Source organism: Vulpes lagopus, chromosome 2, assembly GCF_018345385.1.
Source record: "Vulpes lagopus strain Blue_001 chromosome 2, ASM1834538v1, whole genome shotgun sequence".
Classification (NCBI taxonomy): Eukaryota; Metazoa; Chordata; class Mammalia; order Carnivora; family Canidae; genus Vulpes; species Vulpes lagopus.
In genome coordinates, this window is record NC_054825.1 from 51,867,431 (window position 1) to 51,885,446 (window position 18,016).

The following is an 18,016-nucleotide window of genomic DNA, read 5'->3' on the forward strand; positions in this document are numbered from 1 at the left end:
GTAATTCTGTTTTTATATTTTTGAGAGATTGCCATACTGTTTTCTACAGCCACCACAGCATTTTACATCCCCACTAGCAGTGTCCAAGTGTCCCATTTTCTCCATATCTTCACCAATACTTATTATTTTCTGGCTTTTTAGAGTAGGCATCTTAATGAGTATGAGGTTAGATCTTATTCCGCTTTTGATTTGCGTTTCCTTAATGGTTAGTGATATGAAGCATCTTTTCATGTGCTTATTGGTTATTTGTGTATCTTTGGAGAACTGTCTATTCAAAGTCTTAGCCCATTTTTTATTCAGGTTATTTGGGGGGTGGGGGGGTTTGTGGCTTATTTTCTCAATAGTGTTGTATTGTTTGAATAAGTATCACAAAAGGATATGTCCAAATCCCAAAGGTATCTGTGAATGTGACCTTGTTTAGAAATAGGGTCTTTCCAGATGTAATTAAAGATCTTAAGATAATCCTGGATGTATGGTAGGCCCTAAATATAGTAACTGACATTCTTCTTTTTTTTTTTTTTTTTTTTAGATTTTATTTATCTATTTGTAGAGAGCACAAGCTGGGGGAGGGGCAGAGGGAGAGGATGCAGCAGACTCCCCCTGAGCAGGGAGCCCAATACAGGGCTTGATTCCAGGACCCTGAGATCATGACCTAAGCTGAAGTCAGATGCTTAACTGACTGAACCATGCAGGTGCCCCAACTAGTATCCTTAGAAGACAAAGGAAAGGGAAATTTGAGACAGACACAAAGGGTAAAGACCATCTGAAGATTAATGGTATGTTGCCACAAGTCAAGGAACCCTGGAGCCACCAGAAGCCTTTGGAAGAAGCCTCACTTTGCCGAGCTCTTAATTTTGGGCTTCTGTCCTTCAGAAATGTGCAAATAAATTTCTGTTGTATTCAGTCATCAGGTTTGTGGTGATTTGTTAGAGCAGCCCTAGAAAACTAATGTATGTTCTTTAATGCACACAGTTAAATTTAATAAAGTATAGTCATTCTGTTTTCTCTTTGATTGCTTGTGCTTTTAATGTATCTAAGAAACTGTTGCTTAATCTAGATTAAAAATCACAGATATTTGTCGGTTTTCTTATATGTGAGTTTTATAATTTTAGCTCTTACATCTAGGTCTTTGGTTCATTTTGAGTTAATTTTTATATATGGGGTAAGATAGGGGCCCAAATTAATTCTTTCACATGTGGCATCCAGTTGTCCTAGCACCACTTACAGAAAACTATTCTTTCCCCATCGAAGGGTCTTGTTGAAATTCAATTGGCCATAAGTTTATTAATAAATAAACTTATTTCTGGGCTCTCAGTTCAGTTCCAGGGGCTTATAAGTCTTTCCATATGTCAGTGTTATGCTGTCTTGATTAATGTAGCTTTGTACTATTGAAGTATGAAAATGTGAGTCCTCCAATGTTGTTGCTCTTTTTCAAGATTGTTTCAAAATTCCTTATCAATACTATTAGGATCAGTTCATCCATATCTGGAAAAAAGGCAGATGTGATAGCCATTCTTTGAATCTAGTTTAATTTGGAGCATATTGCTGTCTTTATAATCTTAAGTTTTCCAATCCATCAGCATGGGATATCTTTACATTTATTTAGATGTTTAACTTTTTTCTTTTTTAAGATTTTATTTATTCATTCATGATAGACCTAGAGAGAGAGAGAGAGAGAGAGGCAGAGACATAGGCAGAGGGAGAAGCAGGCTCCATGCAGGGAGCCTGATGCGGGACTTGATCTCAGGACTCCAGGATCACGCCCTGAGCTGAAGGCAAATGCTCAACTACTGAGCCACCCAGGCATCCCTAGATGTTTAATTTTTTTCAGCAGCTTTCTATATACAAATCTTGCACTTCTTTAGTTAAAGTTATTCCTAAGTATTTTATTCCTTTTAAGGATATTTTAGATGGAGTTATTTTCTTAGTTTCATTTTCAGACTGTTTATTACTAGTGTATAGAAATGCAACTGATATTTTATTGATCTTATGTCCTACAACTTAGCTGAATTCATTTATTAGCTCTAATACTTCTTTATAGATTGCTTTAAGGGTTTTCCATATCATATCATCTATAAATAGTTTTCCTTCTTCCTTTCCAACCCTAGCTAGAACCCCTAGTGTATGTTAAATAGTGGTGGTAAAAGCAGACATCAGTTCTTTTTTTGTTTTGTTTTTTGTTTGTTTGTTTGTTTTTTTTGACATCAGTTCTTTTACCTGATCTTGAGGAGAAGACTTCTAGGTTTTCCCTTTAAGACTGGTATAGCTGTGGGTTTTTCATAGATGCCCTTTATCAGATTGAGAAATTTCCCTTCTATTACTAATTTGTTGAGCACTTATAACATGAAACAGTATTGGGTTTTGTCAAATGATTTTTCTGTATATTGGAAAGATCACTTTACCCCATTATTGTATTAATATCATGCATTACTTTGATTGGTCTTCATATATGTTGAACCAAGCTTACACTTCTGGGATAAATCCCACTTCGTTGTGTATAATTCTTTTAATATCCTGCTATATTTAATGTGCTGGTATTTTATTGAAGATTTTTGTAGCCCTAGGGGATGTTAGTCTGTAGTTTTGTGAGGGGTTTTTGTGTGTGTGTGTGTGTGTGTGTGTGTGTGTGTGACATCTTTGGCTGGTTTTGATGTTAGGGTAATACTGACTTCATCAAATGAGTTGGAAAGTGTTTCCTCCTGTTCTCTATCTTTGGAAGACTGTGAGAAGCACAGGTGTTCATTCGTTTTTAAACATTTGGTAGAATTCATCAGTAAAGCCATCTAGTCCTGGGCTTTTCTTTGTCGGCAATTTTTGATTACTAACTCAGGCTTTTTACTCATTAGAGATCTGTTTCTTCTTGAGTCAGTTTTGGTGGTTTGTGTGTTACTAGGAATTTAACCATTTTACCTACATTATTGAATTTGTTGGCATATAGTTCATTCTATTCAGTTACAATCTTTTTTATCTCTAACATTCCTAATTACTCTCATTCTTGATTTTAGTAAATTGAATCTTCTGTTTGTTTGTTTTTTTTTTTATTTTTTTCTTTTTTTAGTTTTTTATTTATTTATGATAGTCACAGAGAGAGAGAGAGAGGCAGAGACACAGGCAGAGGGATATGCAGGCTCCATGCACCGGGAGCCCGACGTGGGACTCGATCCCGGGTCTCCAGGATCGCGCCCTGGGCCAAAGGCAGGCGCCAAACCACTGCGCCACCCAGGGATCCCTGTTTGTTTTTTTTTTAACCAAATTTTGGTTTAGTTGAACTTAATTGTTTTGTTTTTTTTTAAGATGTTATTATTGGCAGAGAGAGAGAGCGTGCGTGTGCACACACAAGCAAGGGTAGCGGAAAAGATAGAAGCATGCCCTGCTGAGCGGGGATCCCAATGTGGGGTTCCATCCCAGGACCTCAGGATCATGACTGAGCTGAAGGCAGATGCTCAACTCACTGAGCCACCCAGGCACCCCGTTTGTTTTTCTATTCTGTTTTATTTCCAATTTATTTTGTATTATTTTTTCACTTCTGCTTGCTTTGAACTTAGGTTTGCTCTTTCTTTCCAATGTCTTAAGGTAAAAGGTTAGGTTATTGATTTCAGATCTCCTTTTTAATGCAGATATTTATAGTTCTAAGTTTCCCTCTGAGCACTGCTTTTGCTGTGTCCCTTAAGTTTTGATACAGTGTTTTCTTTGGTCTCAAAGTGTTTTCTGATTTCCTTTGTGATTTCTTCTTTAATTCATTGGCTACCTTTCTTGTGCCAACATCTGGAAACTGTCAAAGCAGTTAGCTAGGACAACTATTAAGACTGACCTCATTTGATTCCCATTCCTCAGAGATCACTGTCTTTTGTTATCTGATGTCTAGTGTCTTGAAAGCGTTATTTCATGTATTTTGTTCGTTTTCTTAGTTATTTCAGATGGGAGGATAAGCTGAGTCTCTGTTACTCCATCTTGGCTAAAAGTGGAAGTTGGTCTCATTTTTAACACTTAAGTCTTTGATGTATTTGAAATATGTGAGAAATGGATCCAGTGTTATCGTTTTTCCATATGGCTGTGCAGTAATTATGATTTGAAATTTAAATCAGTAATCACTGGTTTTAAAAGCTTCATCTTTTTCCTACTGTTTTTTTCTTATAAATTTATTTTTTTTTATTTATTTTTTTTTCTCTCTTATAAATTTCTATATTCAGCTTTCTATATTTTAGATTTCTGGACCATTGCTGTTCATTCTGTTTATTCATGTTTTAATTTTTACGTATCTGGTAAAACTAACCTTGTTCCCCATAATCTTTTTCAAGGTTCTTTTTATCATCTTATTATTTCAGATTAACAAATTTTATAATTACAAAGTTACGAATTCAGAGTTCTCTTGTGAAAGTTAATATCTTACCTCCGAAATTTCTTGTGTTCTGATTATTAAGCATTAAGACATAGTAAATACAGACCAAGTCCAGTGACATACAGGGAGAATAAGAGGGGAGAAATTAAAATATAATTTCTTTGGGCTTTGGGCTTCAGTGGAAAGAAATGCTTCAGTATCTTAAGAGATATTTAAGGAGATCAGAATTCATAAAACTATATATTCATTGAATTAACAAGTTTTTTCTATTGGAGCCTAACACATGGACAAATGTATATACATGTAATTAAGTATTTAATTTTAAAAAAGTGATACAATGAACACGAATTACTGGGTGGGTTTTTAGCAAGATTCCCAGGTTATCTCCTGTGTAACCTCACCTAACATTATTTTAAGTTTGCAAGTACACACATGTGTTTGTCATCCTTGAACAGTGTTAACTTTCAGTGTGCTTAGTTTTGGAATGATTGTTATTTCTACCAATAAACTCCTCTATATTTCTTTTTAAGGTATTCTTGAGAGAGAAACCATGTCTACTTCCCTTATTTATCATACTCAAAGTATTAAGAGCTTGTAGAGAAAATGTGGATGTAAATTTTTTGTTAGCACTTAGTATATTTGTTTTCTTTATATTCCTTTTTAAATTTTATACTTATATCAAAAATAATATTTCTAGCTTAGGAAGTCCCCTTATTATCATCAATCACTAATTACAAATAGTCTTTGAGAGAGATTTTAACAGATGCTGCAGGTTGGAAAACAAAATGACAGAGATTCTGTTAATTTGTGTGTTTTTTTTAATCTATTTCTAGTCAGAAATACTAAAAAAACGTGAGTAACAATACCATACCCAAATAAGTAAAAAAATAGTAACTCTTATATAAATATCAAGGAAGAGGTAACTGTATACCATAGTGGATCAGGAAATTTTCCTTGGCAGGGTTGAATCAGAGATAAGGTTTTGGGATAATGGTAAAACTTGGATGGATGAAAGAAAAATAGCCTTTCAGAGGGGCACAGTGGAACAGACAAAGGCCAAGAGGCAGAAACTCCTATATTGGGTTTTATGTCAGTGACATGACCAGCCTGATCTAGGGTTTTATTAGAAGAGTATTAATAGATCTGGTGGGAAGATATTAATGACAGCTGATACTTGACAACTTACTCTATGCCAGTCATTGTGTTAAACGCTTGACATGTTTTTATCTAAGTTAATCTTTACAAAGCTGAAGTAGGTGATATATTACTATTTTGAAAGTGAGAACAATTACTTTTGAAGAAATTAAGCTACTTCCCAAAGTCAGATTTCTAGTGATGATCAAAGCCTAGATTTAGACCACTTAGTTTCAATCTGTGCTCTTAACTACATGCAGCACTGCTCACTTACATTTAAGTCGTCAAAGGTCTAAAATGCCAAGTCAGGTGATCAGGCGATTGTTCTTTACTGTATGCAATAATCATCTAAAGACCATTTACCAGGAAATCTTTCAGCAGACTTCTTGAAATTAGTTTGCTGAAAGTTACTGGCATATTTTGGAGTCACTCACCATCTAGAGCCATTCAACATCAGTAATACGAAAGATGGTAGGATTTCTGTGGAAATTTTTTGGCTAAAAGCAAAAAGCAAGCTTTCTGAAGACTGGAGTAGGTGACTTCTCATTCCTTTTTCATTAGGCAACACTGGACTATGGAATGTATTCTCGAGAAGAAGAACTATTAAGAGAAAGAAAACGCATTGGAACTGTTGGAATTGCTTCCTATGATTATCACCAAGGAAGTGGAACATTTCTGTTTCAAGCTGGTAGTGGAATTTATCACGTAAAAGATGGAGGGCCACAAGGGTTTACTGTAAGTTGGTGTTACTACTTGTTAAATCTGTTTTTGGGTACTAAAGGGTTATTTGCATTCAAATCAGAAAGGTAGTTAAACCAAAAATTTATATTTACCCAGTGAGAAATTCAGTAGTAAAGAAAACAAGATATATGAGTATTAATTTCCAAAGTTAAGAATTAATTGTTTTTGTACTGACATTAATAGGTAATTTTTTAAATGCTAAAAACACTTGCTATGTAGGAAGATACAGGTGAAGGGCATCAGTGCCCATTTTTCTGAGTAAACGCTTAGGGGGAATTTGAAAGATAATGTTATCACAAGGCAATCTAATTTTGGTTTCTTTAAATACTTAATTCATCTTAATAAATGGTTTTAAATGTTTTGTTTTATTCCACGCAATTCTTTTTTTTCTTATCAATGTTTATTTATTTATGAGAGAGAGAGAGAGAATGAGAATGAAAGGGGGAGGGGCAGAGGAAAAGGGAGAGAGAATCTCAAGCATGGTCCCCACTGAGTGTGGAGCCTGATGTGGGGCTTGATCTCATGACCTGAGCCTAAATGAAGAGTTAGACGCTCAGCATCTAAGCCACTCAGGTTCCCCTCCAAGCAATTCTATATGTGATATTAAAACTTCTTTTAGGTGTGCCTGCTTGGCTCAGTCAGTTAAGTGTCTGCCTTCAGTTCAGGTCATGATCCCAGTGTCCTGGAATGGAGCCCCACGTTGGGCTCCTTGCTCAGCAGGGAGCCTGCTTCTCCCTCTCCTTCTCCCTCTCCATCACTCCTCCTGCTTGTGCTCTCACTTGCTCTCTCAAATGTTAAATGTCAAATAAATAAAATGTTTAAAAAAAAAAAAAAAGAACTATTCTTTTGTTAGAATTGTATGATCCTGGCTTTCATTACATCTTTCTGACCAAACTGTTTTATACTGGTAAAACTAATTTTAAATAATAAATATTCAACAAATAAGTGCTAAATAAAAGTATTTAACAAGGAATAATTATTCTATTAAACAGGTTTAGGCAACAAAATTTATGAAATGCTATTATAATACCTTTATTTACTTTCCTATTGGGGTGCCTGGGTATCTCAGTGAGTTAAGCATCTGACTCTTGATTTGGACTCAGGTCATGATATCATGGGTCTTGGAATTGAGCCTCAGGGGGGCTCTGTGCTCAGTGGGGAGTCTACTTTTCTCCTTCTCCCTCTGCACCCCTCCGTGTGCACTTGTGTGCTCTCTCTCTTGCATGCTCGCTTTCTCTCTCTTTCTCTCTCTCAAATCTTAAAAAAAAATTTTACTTTCCTAGTAGTCTTAGCTTTCTAATTCATAGTGTATTAAAAAAAATAAAAAGAGTCCAGCCTCATAAGTTAAAGCATGCAAAAGTGTATGTTTCTGAGGAACGATTATCATAGTTGACATTTTACTGGAAATTATTGTTCATTTTATAGGAAGGGTGTTGGCTAATGAATATGTATGTATCATCCTTATAATTGTCTAAAAAATGTTCTTTTCTTTTCTAGCAACAACCCTTACGGCCAAATTTAGTAGAAACTAGCTGTCCCAACATTCGCATGGATCCCAAATTATGCCCAGCTGATCCAGACTGGATTGCTTTTATACATAGCAATGATATTTGGATATCCAACATTGTAACCAGAGAAGAAAGGAGGCTCACCTATGTGCATAATGGTAACACATAGTTCTTCACATATACTTTGCTGAAAAATATTTTTTAAATTTTACTTTTGCTCACTTTTTGAGGTTGAGGCCAAGTAGGTGATCTTTATATTTTAAATTCAAATCTTTAAAAAGAAAAAAGTACAGTGGATAAATAATATGTACCACCTGCATAATGCTACATTGTCTTAATGTTCATTTTCAGATAGCACAACAGTAGCATCTCTGATATGATTGTTTCTTTAGCTTACTGAAACTGCCAGAATTTCCCCAAAACTATTTTTATTAAAATAAAATATCAATTAAAAAAAGTTAATCTGGTTTTTGGAAAGCAAACAAAAACCTAATATAAAAAATTTATCTTCCCTTTTAGGAGAGCATACTTAGTTTTTGTCATAATAGGAAAAACAAAACTTTGTAGAATTGTGTGTATTGTGGAAATATTTAATTTTCATTTAGGTGATTATAGTAATACTAAGCACTGCTCAAAGCACAGAAAAGATGTAGATGTTTTCCTCTAAAGCTTTCATACAAACGAAAGATGGGGAATAGTGTATTGCTTTTTCTTTGAACACAAAAAACAGTTTAAGTTAAGTTCCACAGTGAAGGATGGTCACTTTCAAAATTCATTTGTTCAACTCTTGCTTAATATACTGTTCACAAAGCTGATTTATTGGGCATCTTTCTTAATAAATTATTTTAGAATATAATAGTGTATTGACAAAAACATTTTTTTTCATTAGGATAATTGGTGTTATAAAAGAAGCCTTTTCCTGAACAATTTACATTGGTAGAAAAAACGCTGAATTAGAAGTCAGGAAATCTGTTCTAGCTATTCAGTCAGTCAACAAAAATACATTAAGTTCCTGTGCACCAGATAACATGGCAGGAACTAAGGATACAGAATTGAATAAAACATAACCTGGGCCCCTCAAGGAGACTCTGTGAATAGTTAAACAGAGTGATAAGCAAACGTAGGGTGTTATGAGAGATCAGTGTGGGGTGGTGGTTAGGAAGAACTTCCCAGAAGAGAGGACACCTGACTGGCATCTAAATTGATCTTAGATGTGACTGCACATTAACCAGTTCATTCGATGTGAGGGCACCCCATGAGAAAGTTCTTAATGCAGAAGGTGGTATGTGTGAGAAGTTAAAAGCAGTCTGATGGTTCTAAAGCATAAGGTATGAATCAAGAAGGGAAAGGTAAGGCTGGCTGATAAAAAAAAAGCCAAGACAAGGGTTGACTATATCATGTAAATCAATAGTCTCTAGCATGATGTGGGGGTCCACTGAAAAGAGTTTAGCAATTGGGTAGTGTGGTCAGAATCATAGATAAATTGTTCTGGATACTTCATGAAAGTTGTATTTGAAAAGCACAAGATTAGAGACAAGGACACCAAAACTTGACTGTTGAACTTATCCAGGTTTAAGTGGTCTAAAACTCTATAGAGCATCAGATAGACAAAAGAGAATGGAGTAGGGAACTTTTTAAGTGAAAAGTGCATGTTTTGGGGCTACCTGGGTGGCTCAGTCCATTAAGTGTCCATCTCTTGATTTTGGCTCAGGTCATGATCTCAGGGTCTTGAGATCAAGCTCCACATTGGGCTCCACACTCATCTGGGAGTCTGCTTCCTACTTCTCCCTCTCCCTCTGCCCTTCACCCCTACCTCCCTGCCAGCATACTTTCCCCTTTCCCCCAAATAAATAAGTAAGTAAATAAATATTTTTAAAAATCCATGTTTTGGGTCTCCATTTGAAGTCCAGGAATCAGAACAGCTACCCATGGCAATAGACGGATTAGATTAGGGATCCCTGGGTGGCGCAGCGGTTTGGCGCCTGCCTTTGGCCCAGGGCGCGATCCTGGAGACCCGGGATCGAATCCCACGTCAGTCTCCCGGTGCATGGAGCCTGCTTCTCCCTCTGCCTGTGTCTCTGCCTCTCTCTCTCTCTCTCTGTGACTATCATAAATTAAAAAAAAAAAAAAAAAAAAGACGGATTAGATTAGTGATTAGTAAATCTGAGTTGGAAATCCTAGCCATTTCTTCACGCTGTCAACAAACATTGAGCACTCACTATATACTAGCTATCCTACTTGTGGTTGGGAGTACAAAGCTCTAACAATAACCAATAGAATTAAGTTTTTTTTTTTTTTAGTCTATATTTTCTTCTGTAGAATTGTTTTTCACACAGGGTTATTGTGAAGATTGAATTTAGGGGCGCCTGAGTTGCTTAGTTGATTAAGTATCTGATGCATGATTGCAGCTCAGATCATGATCTCAGTGTTGTGAGATGGAGCCCTGCATCGGGCTCCATGCTGGGCATGGAGTCTGCTTAAGATTCTCCCTCTCCCTCTGCCCCTATCTTTCTGTCTCCCTCCTTCCCTTAAAAAAAAAAAAGAAAAAGAAATTGACAGAATTTATTTATTTATTTATTTATTATTATTATTTTTTTAATGTATGATAGTCACAGAGAGAGAGAGAGGCAGAGACACAGGCAGAGGGAGAAGCAGGCTTCATGCACCAGGAACCCGATGCAGGACTCGATCCCGGGTCTCCAGGATTGCGCCCCGGGCCAAAGGCAGGCGCAAAACCGCTGCGCCACCCAGGGATCCCAAATAGACAGAATTTAAAGTAGAAAGCACTGGCACCCTGCAGGATGTTATAATATTGTTTTTATTATTTTGCTTTCTGTGCATATAGCTATATGGTATTTATTATTTTTAAGATTAGTATACTAGTTAAAAATGTAACCTAGAAACAGACTGTCTGAGTTTGAGTTCTAGAACTGTCATTTTTTAGTTCTGTGGACTTTAATAAATTATTTAACCAGTGTCTCAGTTTCCGTATCTGAAAAGGTATGTTACTATAGTGTTTTTATGAGGTTATAGTGAGTTCATTTTTGTGAAGTGTTTAGGATGATGTCTGAAACATAGTAAGTGCAATGTTTTTTGTTTAAGTAGAAAGGTAGGTACAGAGTGTGCATCCTCACTCTTACTCTGTTTACAATAAGTTTCTAAGTGAAAGTCTGGTTCTAGATGGGTTTAGTCAGTGAGTGTGTGCATGTGTTTATTTTCTGCCTAGTAGGAAGAGAAATATAAAAGTAAGGGAGTACCAGCCTCTACTCTCAAATGATGTATTGACATATCAAAGAACAAAGCGATACCTTTTATTCATTTAATAAATAGCTCTTAATAATTGAGGTCCATAGTAAGTGAAATGGAGATAGAAATGAGTGGTACCTATTCTCACATCCAAAAGAAAAAGAGGGCAGCCCGGGTGGCTCAGCGGTTTGGCGCCGCCTTCAGCCCAGAGTGTGATCTTGGGGACTTGGGATCGAGTCCCATGTCAGGCTCCCTACTTGGAGCCTGCTTCTCCCTCTGCCTATGTCTTTGCCTCTCTCTGTGTCTCTCATGAATAAACAAATAAAATCTTAAAAAATATATATATATGAAGCAATATGGTTGAGTATAACTTTGGGGTAGTTGAAAGATCCAAGAGAACCAAACACTGGCTTTGCCTATGTCATTAATTCAAAAATTCAAAAAAAATCTTGAAATCTGAGCTTAGTTTTCACTGGCTTGGTGTTAAAATTCATTTGGTGGCAAAACCTGTCCTGAACTGACCTGAGGATATTTATAATTTTAATCCTACTTAGTGTGTCTATTCATAAATTTGCTGCAAGAATATTGGTGTATTCAATTACAGGGTATTAGATTACCCTGCCAGAGATGTTACATAATTATATAGTAGATGTATGAAAAATAGGAAAAATCCCCCCAAATTCTGAGTTTCAAACACTCTGGACTCAAAATTTTTGGATAAGGAATTACTGGTTCATGTTGCATATTTGTTTCAGACAATATATAGAAAATACAGATTAGCAAAAACTTGAAACTTGTCTACAGTACTAAAATCACTTAGGAGATATTATCATACACCTATTAGGCTGGCTAAAGTGAAAAATACTAACAAATGTCAGAGAGGAGCATTCATACATTGTTAGTAAGAATATAAAATAACAACAAATACTGGTGGCTCAGTTGGTTAAGCGTCTGCCTGTGGCTCAGGTCATAATCCCAGGATGCTGGGATCAAGTCCCACAGGGAGCCTGTTTCTCCCTCTCTCTCTACCTGTCACTCCCCCGCTTATGTGCTCTCTCTCTGTCAAATAAATAAAATCTTTAATAATAATACAATCACTGTGGAAAACTGTGTGGCAGTTTCTTATCAAGTTAAGCACTTAGTGAGCGCCTGGGTGACTCAGCGGTTCAGTGCCTGCCTTGGGCCCAGGGCATGATCCCGAAGTCACGGGATTGAGTCCCACATCAGGCTCCCTGCATGGAGCCTGGTTCTGTCTCTGCCTGTGTCTCTGCCTCTTTCTCTCTCTGTGTCTCTCATGAATAAATAAATAAAATCTTTAAAAAAAATACTTAAAAAAATAAACACTTAGCAAACTACCCAGTCTTTCCACTCCTAGGTCTTTATTTAAGGGAGGGCATACACCCACAATGATCCCTATACAAGAAAGATTATAGCATCTTTATTCATATTGCCAATAACTGGAAGCAGCCCAGATGCCCGTTAACATATGAATGGATAAAAAAGACTATGGTATACTATGGAATACCATCTAGCAATAAACAGGAATGAATTATTGATACATGTAACAACACTGGTGAATCTAAAGAAGCAGACAAAGGACATCACTTACATGATTTTCTAGAATAGGCAAAACCAACCTGTGGTGACAGAATTAGATTAGTGGTTCTGGAGTGAGAATGGGCATTGACTGAGAAGAGGCCTGAGAAAACATTCTGGGTGTTGGAAATATTCTGTGTCTTGTTAGGAAGTGATTCATTACACAAATATATTTTTCACAAATAATGGTACACCTAAGATTTTGTAAATTATAAAGCAATTAAAATCTTTTTTTCCAAATACAAAGAAATTCTTACCCATAGTGTGTCTCATTATTTGGAAAGAATATAAACCACATTTTGGTTTGTATCCCAACACTTTTTTAAATATATGTTTGCTTAACATTTTTTTAATGAAATTAGTGTATACATGTCTCCTAGTAATAATGCTTTTTTATTTTTATTTTATTATTTTTTAATAATGCTTTTTTGAAATCCAATTATATTAGAAACATTTCTCCATGTCATAAAATCTCATAAAATTATGGCTTTGTGGTTTTGATGGGTTTATTTATTTTTTTAAGCTTTATTGATGGGTTTATTTTTATTTTTTTAATAATTTATTTTTTATTGGTGTTCAATTTGCCAACATACAGAATAACACCCAGTGCTCATCCCGTCAAGTGCCCCCCTCAGTGCCCGTCACCCATTCACCTCCCCCCCCCGCCCTCCTCCCTTTCCACCACCCCTAGTTCCTTTCCCAGAGTTAGGAGTCTTTATGTTCTGTCTCCCTTTCTGATATTTCCTACCCATTTCTTCTCCCTTCCCTTCTATTCCCTTTCACGATTATTTATATTCCCCAAATGAATGAGACCATATAATGTTTGTCCTTCTCCAATTGACTTATTTCACTCAGCATAATACCCTCCAGTTCCATCCACGTTGAAGCAAATGGTGGGTATTTGTCATTTCTAATGGCTGAGTAATATTCCATTGTATACATAAACCACATCTTCTTTATCCATTCATCTTTCGATGGACACCGAGGCTCATTCCACAGTTTGGCTATTGTGGCCATTGCTGCTAGAAACATCGGGGTGCAGGTGTCCCGGCGTTTCATTGCATCTGTATCTTTGGGGTAAACCCCCAACAGTGCAATTGCTGGGTCGTAGCGCAGGTCTATTTTTAACTCTTTGAGGAACCTCCACACAGTTTTCCAGAGTGGCTGCACCATTTCACATTCCCACCAACAGTGTAAGAACGTTCCCTTTTCTCCGCATCCTCTCCAACATTTGTGGTTTCCTGCCTTGTTGATTTTCCCCATTCTCACTGGTGTGAGGTAGTATCTCATTGTGGTTTTGATTTGTATTTCCCTGATGACAAGTGATGCGGAGCATTTTCTCATGTGCATGTTGGCCATGTCTATGTCTTCCTCTGTGAGATTTCTGTTCATGTCTTTTGCCCATTTCATGATTGGATTGTTTGTTTCTTTGGTGTTGACTTTAAGAAGTTCTTTATAGATCTTAGAAACTAGCCCTTTATCTGATACGTCATTTGCAAATATCTTCTCACATTCTGTAGGTTGTCTTTGAGTTTTGTTGACTGTATCCTTTGCTGTGCAAAAGCTTCTTATCTTGATGAAGTCCCAATAGTTCATTTTTGCTTTTGTTTCTTTTGCCTTTGTGGATGTATCTTGCAAGGAGTTACTGTGGCCGAGTTCAAAAAGGGTGTTGCCTGTGTTCTCCTCTAGGATTTTGATGGAATCTTGTCTCACATTTAGATCTTTCATCCAGGGATCCCTGGGTGGCGCAGCGGTTTGGCGCCTGCCTTTGGCCCAGGGCGCGATCCTGGAGACCCGGGATCGAATCCCACATCGGGCTCCCGGTGCATGGAGCCTGCTTGTCCCTCTGCCTGTGTCTCTGCCTCTCTCTATCTCTCTGCGACTATCATAAATAAATAAAAAATTAAAAAAAAAATAATTTATAGATCTTTCATCCATTTTGAGTTTATCTTTGTGTATGGTGAAAGAGAGTGGTCTAGTTTCATTCTTCTGCATGTGGATGTCCAATTTTCCCAGCACCATTTATTGAAGAGACTGTCTTTCTTCCAGTGGATAGTCTTTCCTCCTTTATCGAATATTAGTTGACCATAAAGTTGAGGGTCCACTTCTGGGTTCTCTATTCTGTTCCATTGATCTATGTGTCTGTTTTTATGCCAGTACCACACTGTCTTGATGACCACAGCTTTGTAGTACAACCTGAAATCTGGCATTGTGATGCCCCCAGCTATGATTTTCTTTTTTATTTATTTATTTTTTTATTTTTTGGTTTTCTTTTTTAAAATTCAATGGGTTAATTTTTAAAGCAAGTACACTATTTGCTGTACACTATTTGCTGGAAAGTGTGAAACAGTTATAAAAGCTAAAATGTTCTAGTTGAATGGAAGAAAGGGAGGTGAGAGGAACAATGAGATTACATGATGTGCAAGACCCATACTAGGTGTAAAGTTGGACTTTTCTGGGTGTAAGTTACAAGTCACTGTGACCCTTTACATGGTTTTGTTTTGTGTTTTTTCCATAATGCTAATGAAATGGGGAAATACTAACTGATATTTATGGAGAGCATATTTTGGTTCAGGATGTGTTTTAAGTGCTTTATGTGAATTAACTCATTTAATCCTAACAACCTTATGTGATACATTTCTTATTCCCATTTACAAGTGGGACACTGCAGTGGAATGAAGTTGGGTGATTTGCCCAAGGTCAGTAAGTAAATGATGGAGTTCGGGTTTAAATCTAGTCCATTGGCTCCAGAGTTCACCATAATACTACAGTTGCATTTCAAAATAAGCTAAATCATTGGGCTTAGTACCTATGAAAAGATAGAGAACTTCCTGTGATAATCTTGCTGTTTATATTTGTCCAGAACTAGCCAACATGGAAGAAGATCCCAGATCAGCTGGAGTTGCTACCTTTGTTCTTCAAGAAGAATTTGATAGATATTCTGGCTACTGGTGGTGTCCAGAAGCTGAAACAAGTAAGGGGATTCAAAATAATATAACTTAATTAAAATATGAGATTCGACTGGCAATTAGTTAAGTGCACAGATGCTAAGTCCTGAATAGTAGATTATGAAGTCATGAAGATTGGATCCTACCAGTAATTATTTAGAATATAAATAATATAAAAAAATGTTTTGCCATAACTGTTTGTTAGAATAAGATTTTTTTTAAAGATTTTATTTATTTATTTGAGAGAGAGAGCAAGCAAGCAAGAGAGAACATGAGCAGGGTTGAGGGGGAGGAGCAGAGGGAGAGGGAGAAGCAAGCTCCCCACTCAGCAAGGAGCCTGATAGGGGCTCAGTCCCAGGATTCCAAGATCATAACCTAAGCCGAAGGCAGACCTTTTAACCAACGAAGCCACCAGGTGCCCCCTTAGAACAAGATTTTGATATGAATTAGAGAAACCATTAAAAGAATACTGGACTCTTTAAATAGCATTAGGAGGCACCTGGGTGGTACAGTTGGTTGGACATCCAGCTCTTGGTTTCAGCTCAGGTCATGTTATTGGGGTTGTGGGATTGAGCCCCACACTGGGCTCCATGCTCAGCACAGAGTCTTCTTGGGACTCTCTCTCCTTCTCTTTCTGCCTCTCCACACTGCTCTTTTTCTCAAATAAATGAATAAAATCTTTTTTAAAAATAGCATTTATTTTGTTATAACAAATATTATAAATATAATTGAGTAATTCATTTTTCAACAAGGAATGCATTTTAAGGTATGCAGGGACTGGGCAGCCCGGGTGGCTCAGCAGTTTAGCACTGCCTTCAGTCCAAGGCGTGATCCTGGAGATCTGGGATTGAATCCCGCATTGGGCTCCCTGCACGGGCCTGCTTCTCCCTCTGCCTATGTCTCTGCCTCTCTCTCTCTCTCTCTCTCTCTCTCTCTCTGTGTCTCCCATGAATAAATAAATAAAATCTTAAAAAAAAAAAAAAGAAAGAAAAGGTATGCAGGGACTGAAATCCTTCATAAGTGCAAGTTTTAAATGTGTATAGGTACAGAGGCACCTGACTCAGTTGGTAAAGCATGTGGCTCTTAATCTCAAGGTCGTGAGTTCAAGGAGTTCAAGCCCCATGTTGGGCATGGAGCCTAGTTAAAATTTAAACATATATATGAAAAAATAAATAAACATATATATGTGTGTGTATATGTACATAATTATTTTCAGGTTTTGCCCTCCTTTAACTAGCAGAAATGGTTTAGTAGTCACTCACCTTCCTAGTGCAAAGACTGGTGATAGTTTCATACACAAAAGGCAGCATATTTTGTACATAAATTATTTTTCACTTTGGGAAATATACTGCTAGAAGGAATGGTTAGTTACGATTACTCTCTGGAATAATTCTTCTAGATTTTCAATATTTAAATTTCTTTTAAGCTCCCAATGGCAGCAAAATTCTGAGAATTCTATATGAAGAAAATGATGAATCTGAGGTGGAAATTATTCATGTTACATCCCCTATGTTGGAAACAAGGAGGGCAGATTCATTCCGTTATCCTAAAACAGGTACTATATTCCATCAACATTTATATTCACTCATTTCTACTTTCCAAACAAGATTCTCTCTGCATTCATCCAAAGAATGGTCAATATTGATAAGTTAAAGCCTTTAGTTAAGAAGGTAGGTTATTCATTGTCACTGAAGTAGATTTCCTAATTACAAGCTGATCTTATTATTTAATTATTTTCTATTTAATTATTTTCAAAGGTTGGGAAGTGCACAAAGCTGGTTACTACAAGTAATGAGAAAAAAAAAGGAGTCTTTGCTATGAAATAAAGATTTTTAAGGGATTATATTCTGAATAAATCAGTCATTTTTTTTCCTGTTTTGCTGTTTGCCATATTTCAATTACAAAATGATGCAGAATTTCTCTTATTTATTGCACACTGACTCTTATATTTTCCAGTCTTTTTTTTTTTTTTATCTTTTGATACCTATGTTGAGAATTATGAATTTGAATTGGAGTTTTGAGATTCTTATAAAGCCTTGATTCTACAATATTCTTGACTTAACTAAAGTGTCAGGGGGGTTGATCTGACAAAATTGGTTTGAATAATTTTGGATATGCATTACTATTCATTTATGTCTCTTTCTAAAGGCACAGCAAATCCAAAAGTCACTTTTAAGATGTCAGAAATAATGATTGATGCTGAAGGAAGGGTAAGTATAAAATGTTGAGCTTTTTGTGTAACCTAACTAGTCTGTTTAGTAAATATCTTAGATACATTCTTTAATTTTTTTTTAACTCAGTTCTTTTTTTTAATTTAAAATCAATTAATATATAATGTCTTATTGGTTTCAGAGGTAGAGGTCAGCGATTTATCAGTCTTATATAACACCCCAGTGCTCATTACATCACATGCCCTCCTTAATGTCCATCACCCAATTATCCCATCCCTCCACCCCCTTCCCCTCCAGCAACCCTCAATTTGTTTCCTATGATTAAGGGTCTCT

At 36.5% G+C, this 18,016-nt stretch overlaps 1 protein-coding gene across 3 annotated transcripts in view; it reads left to right on the forward strand.

Annotated features, from left to right (window-relative positions):
- The window catches only part of DPP8 (dipeptidyl peptidase 8), a 69,622-nt gene that overhangs the window by 21,612 nt on the left and 29,994 nt on the right, over positions 1-18,016 (forward strand). For all 3 annotated transcript variants that reach the window (XM_041743290.1, XM_041743289.1, XM_041743291.1), the window contains exons 5-9: positions 6,035-6,208; positions 7,712-7,880; positions 15,428-15,538; positions 16,939-17,067; positions 17,661-17,722. In XM_041743290.1, the coding sequence (XP_041599224.1) occupies positions 6,035-6,208; positions 7,712-7,880; positions 15,428-15,538; positions 16,939-17,067; positions 17,661-17,722 (645 nt within the window). The remainder of the gene's footprint in view (positions 1-6,034; positions 6,209-7,711; positions 7,881-15,427; positions 15,539-16,938; positions 17,068-17,660; positions 17,723-18,016) is intronic.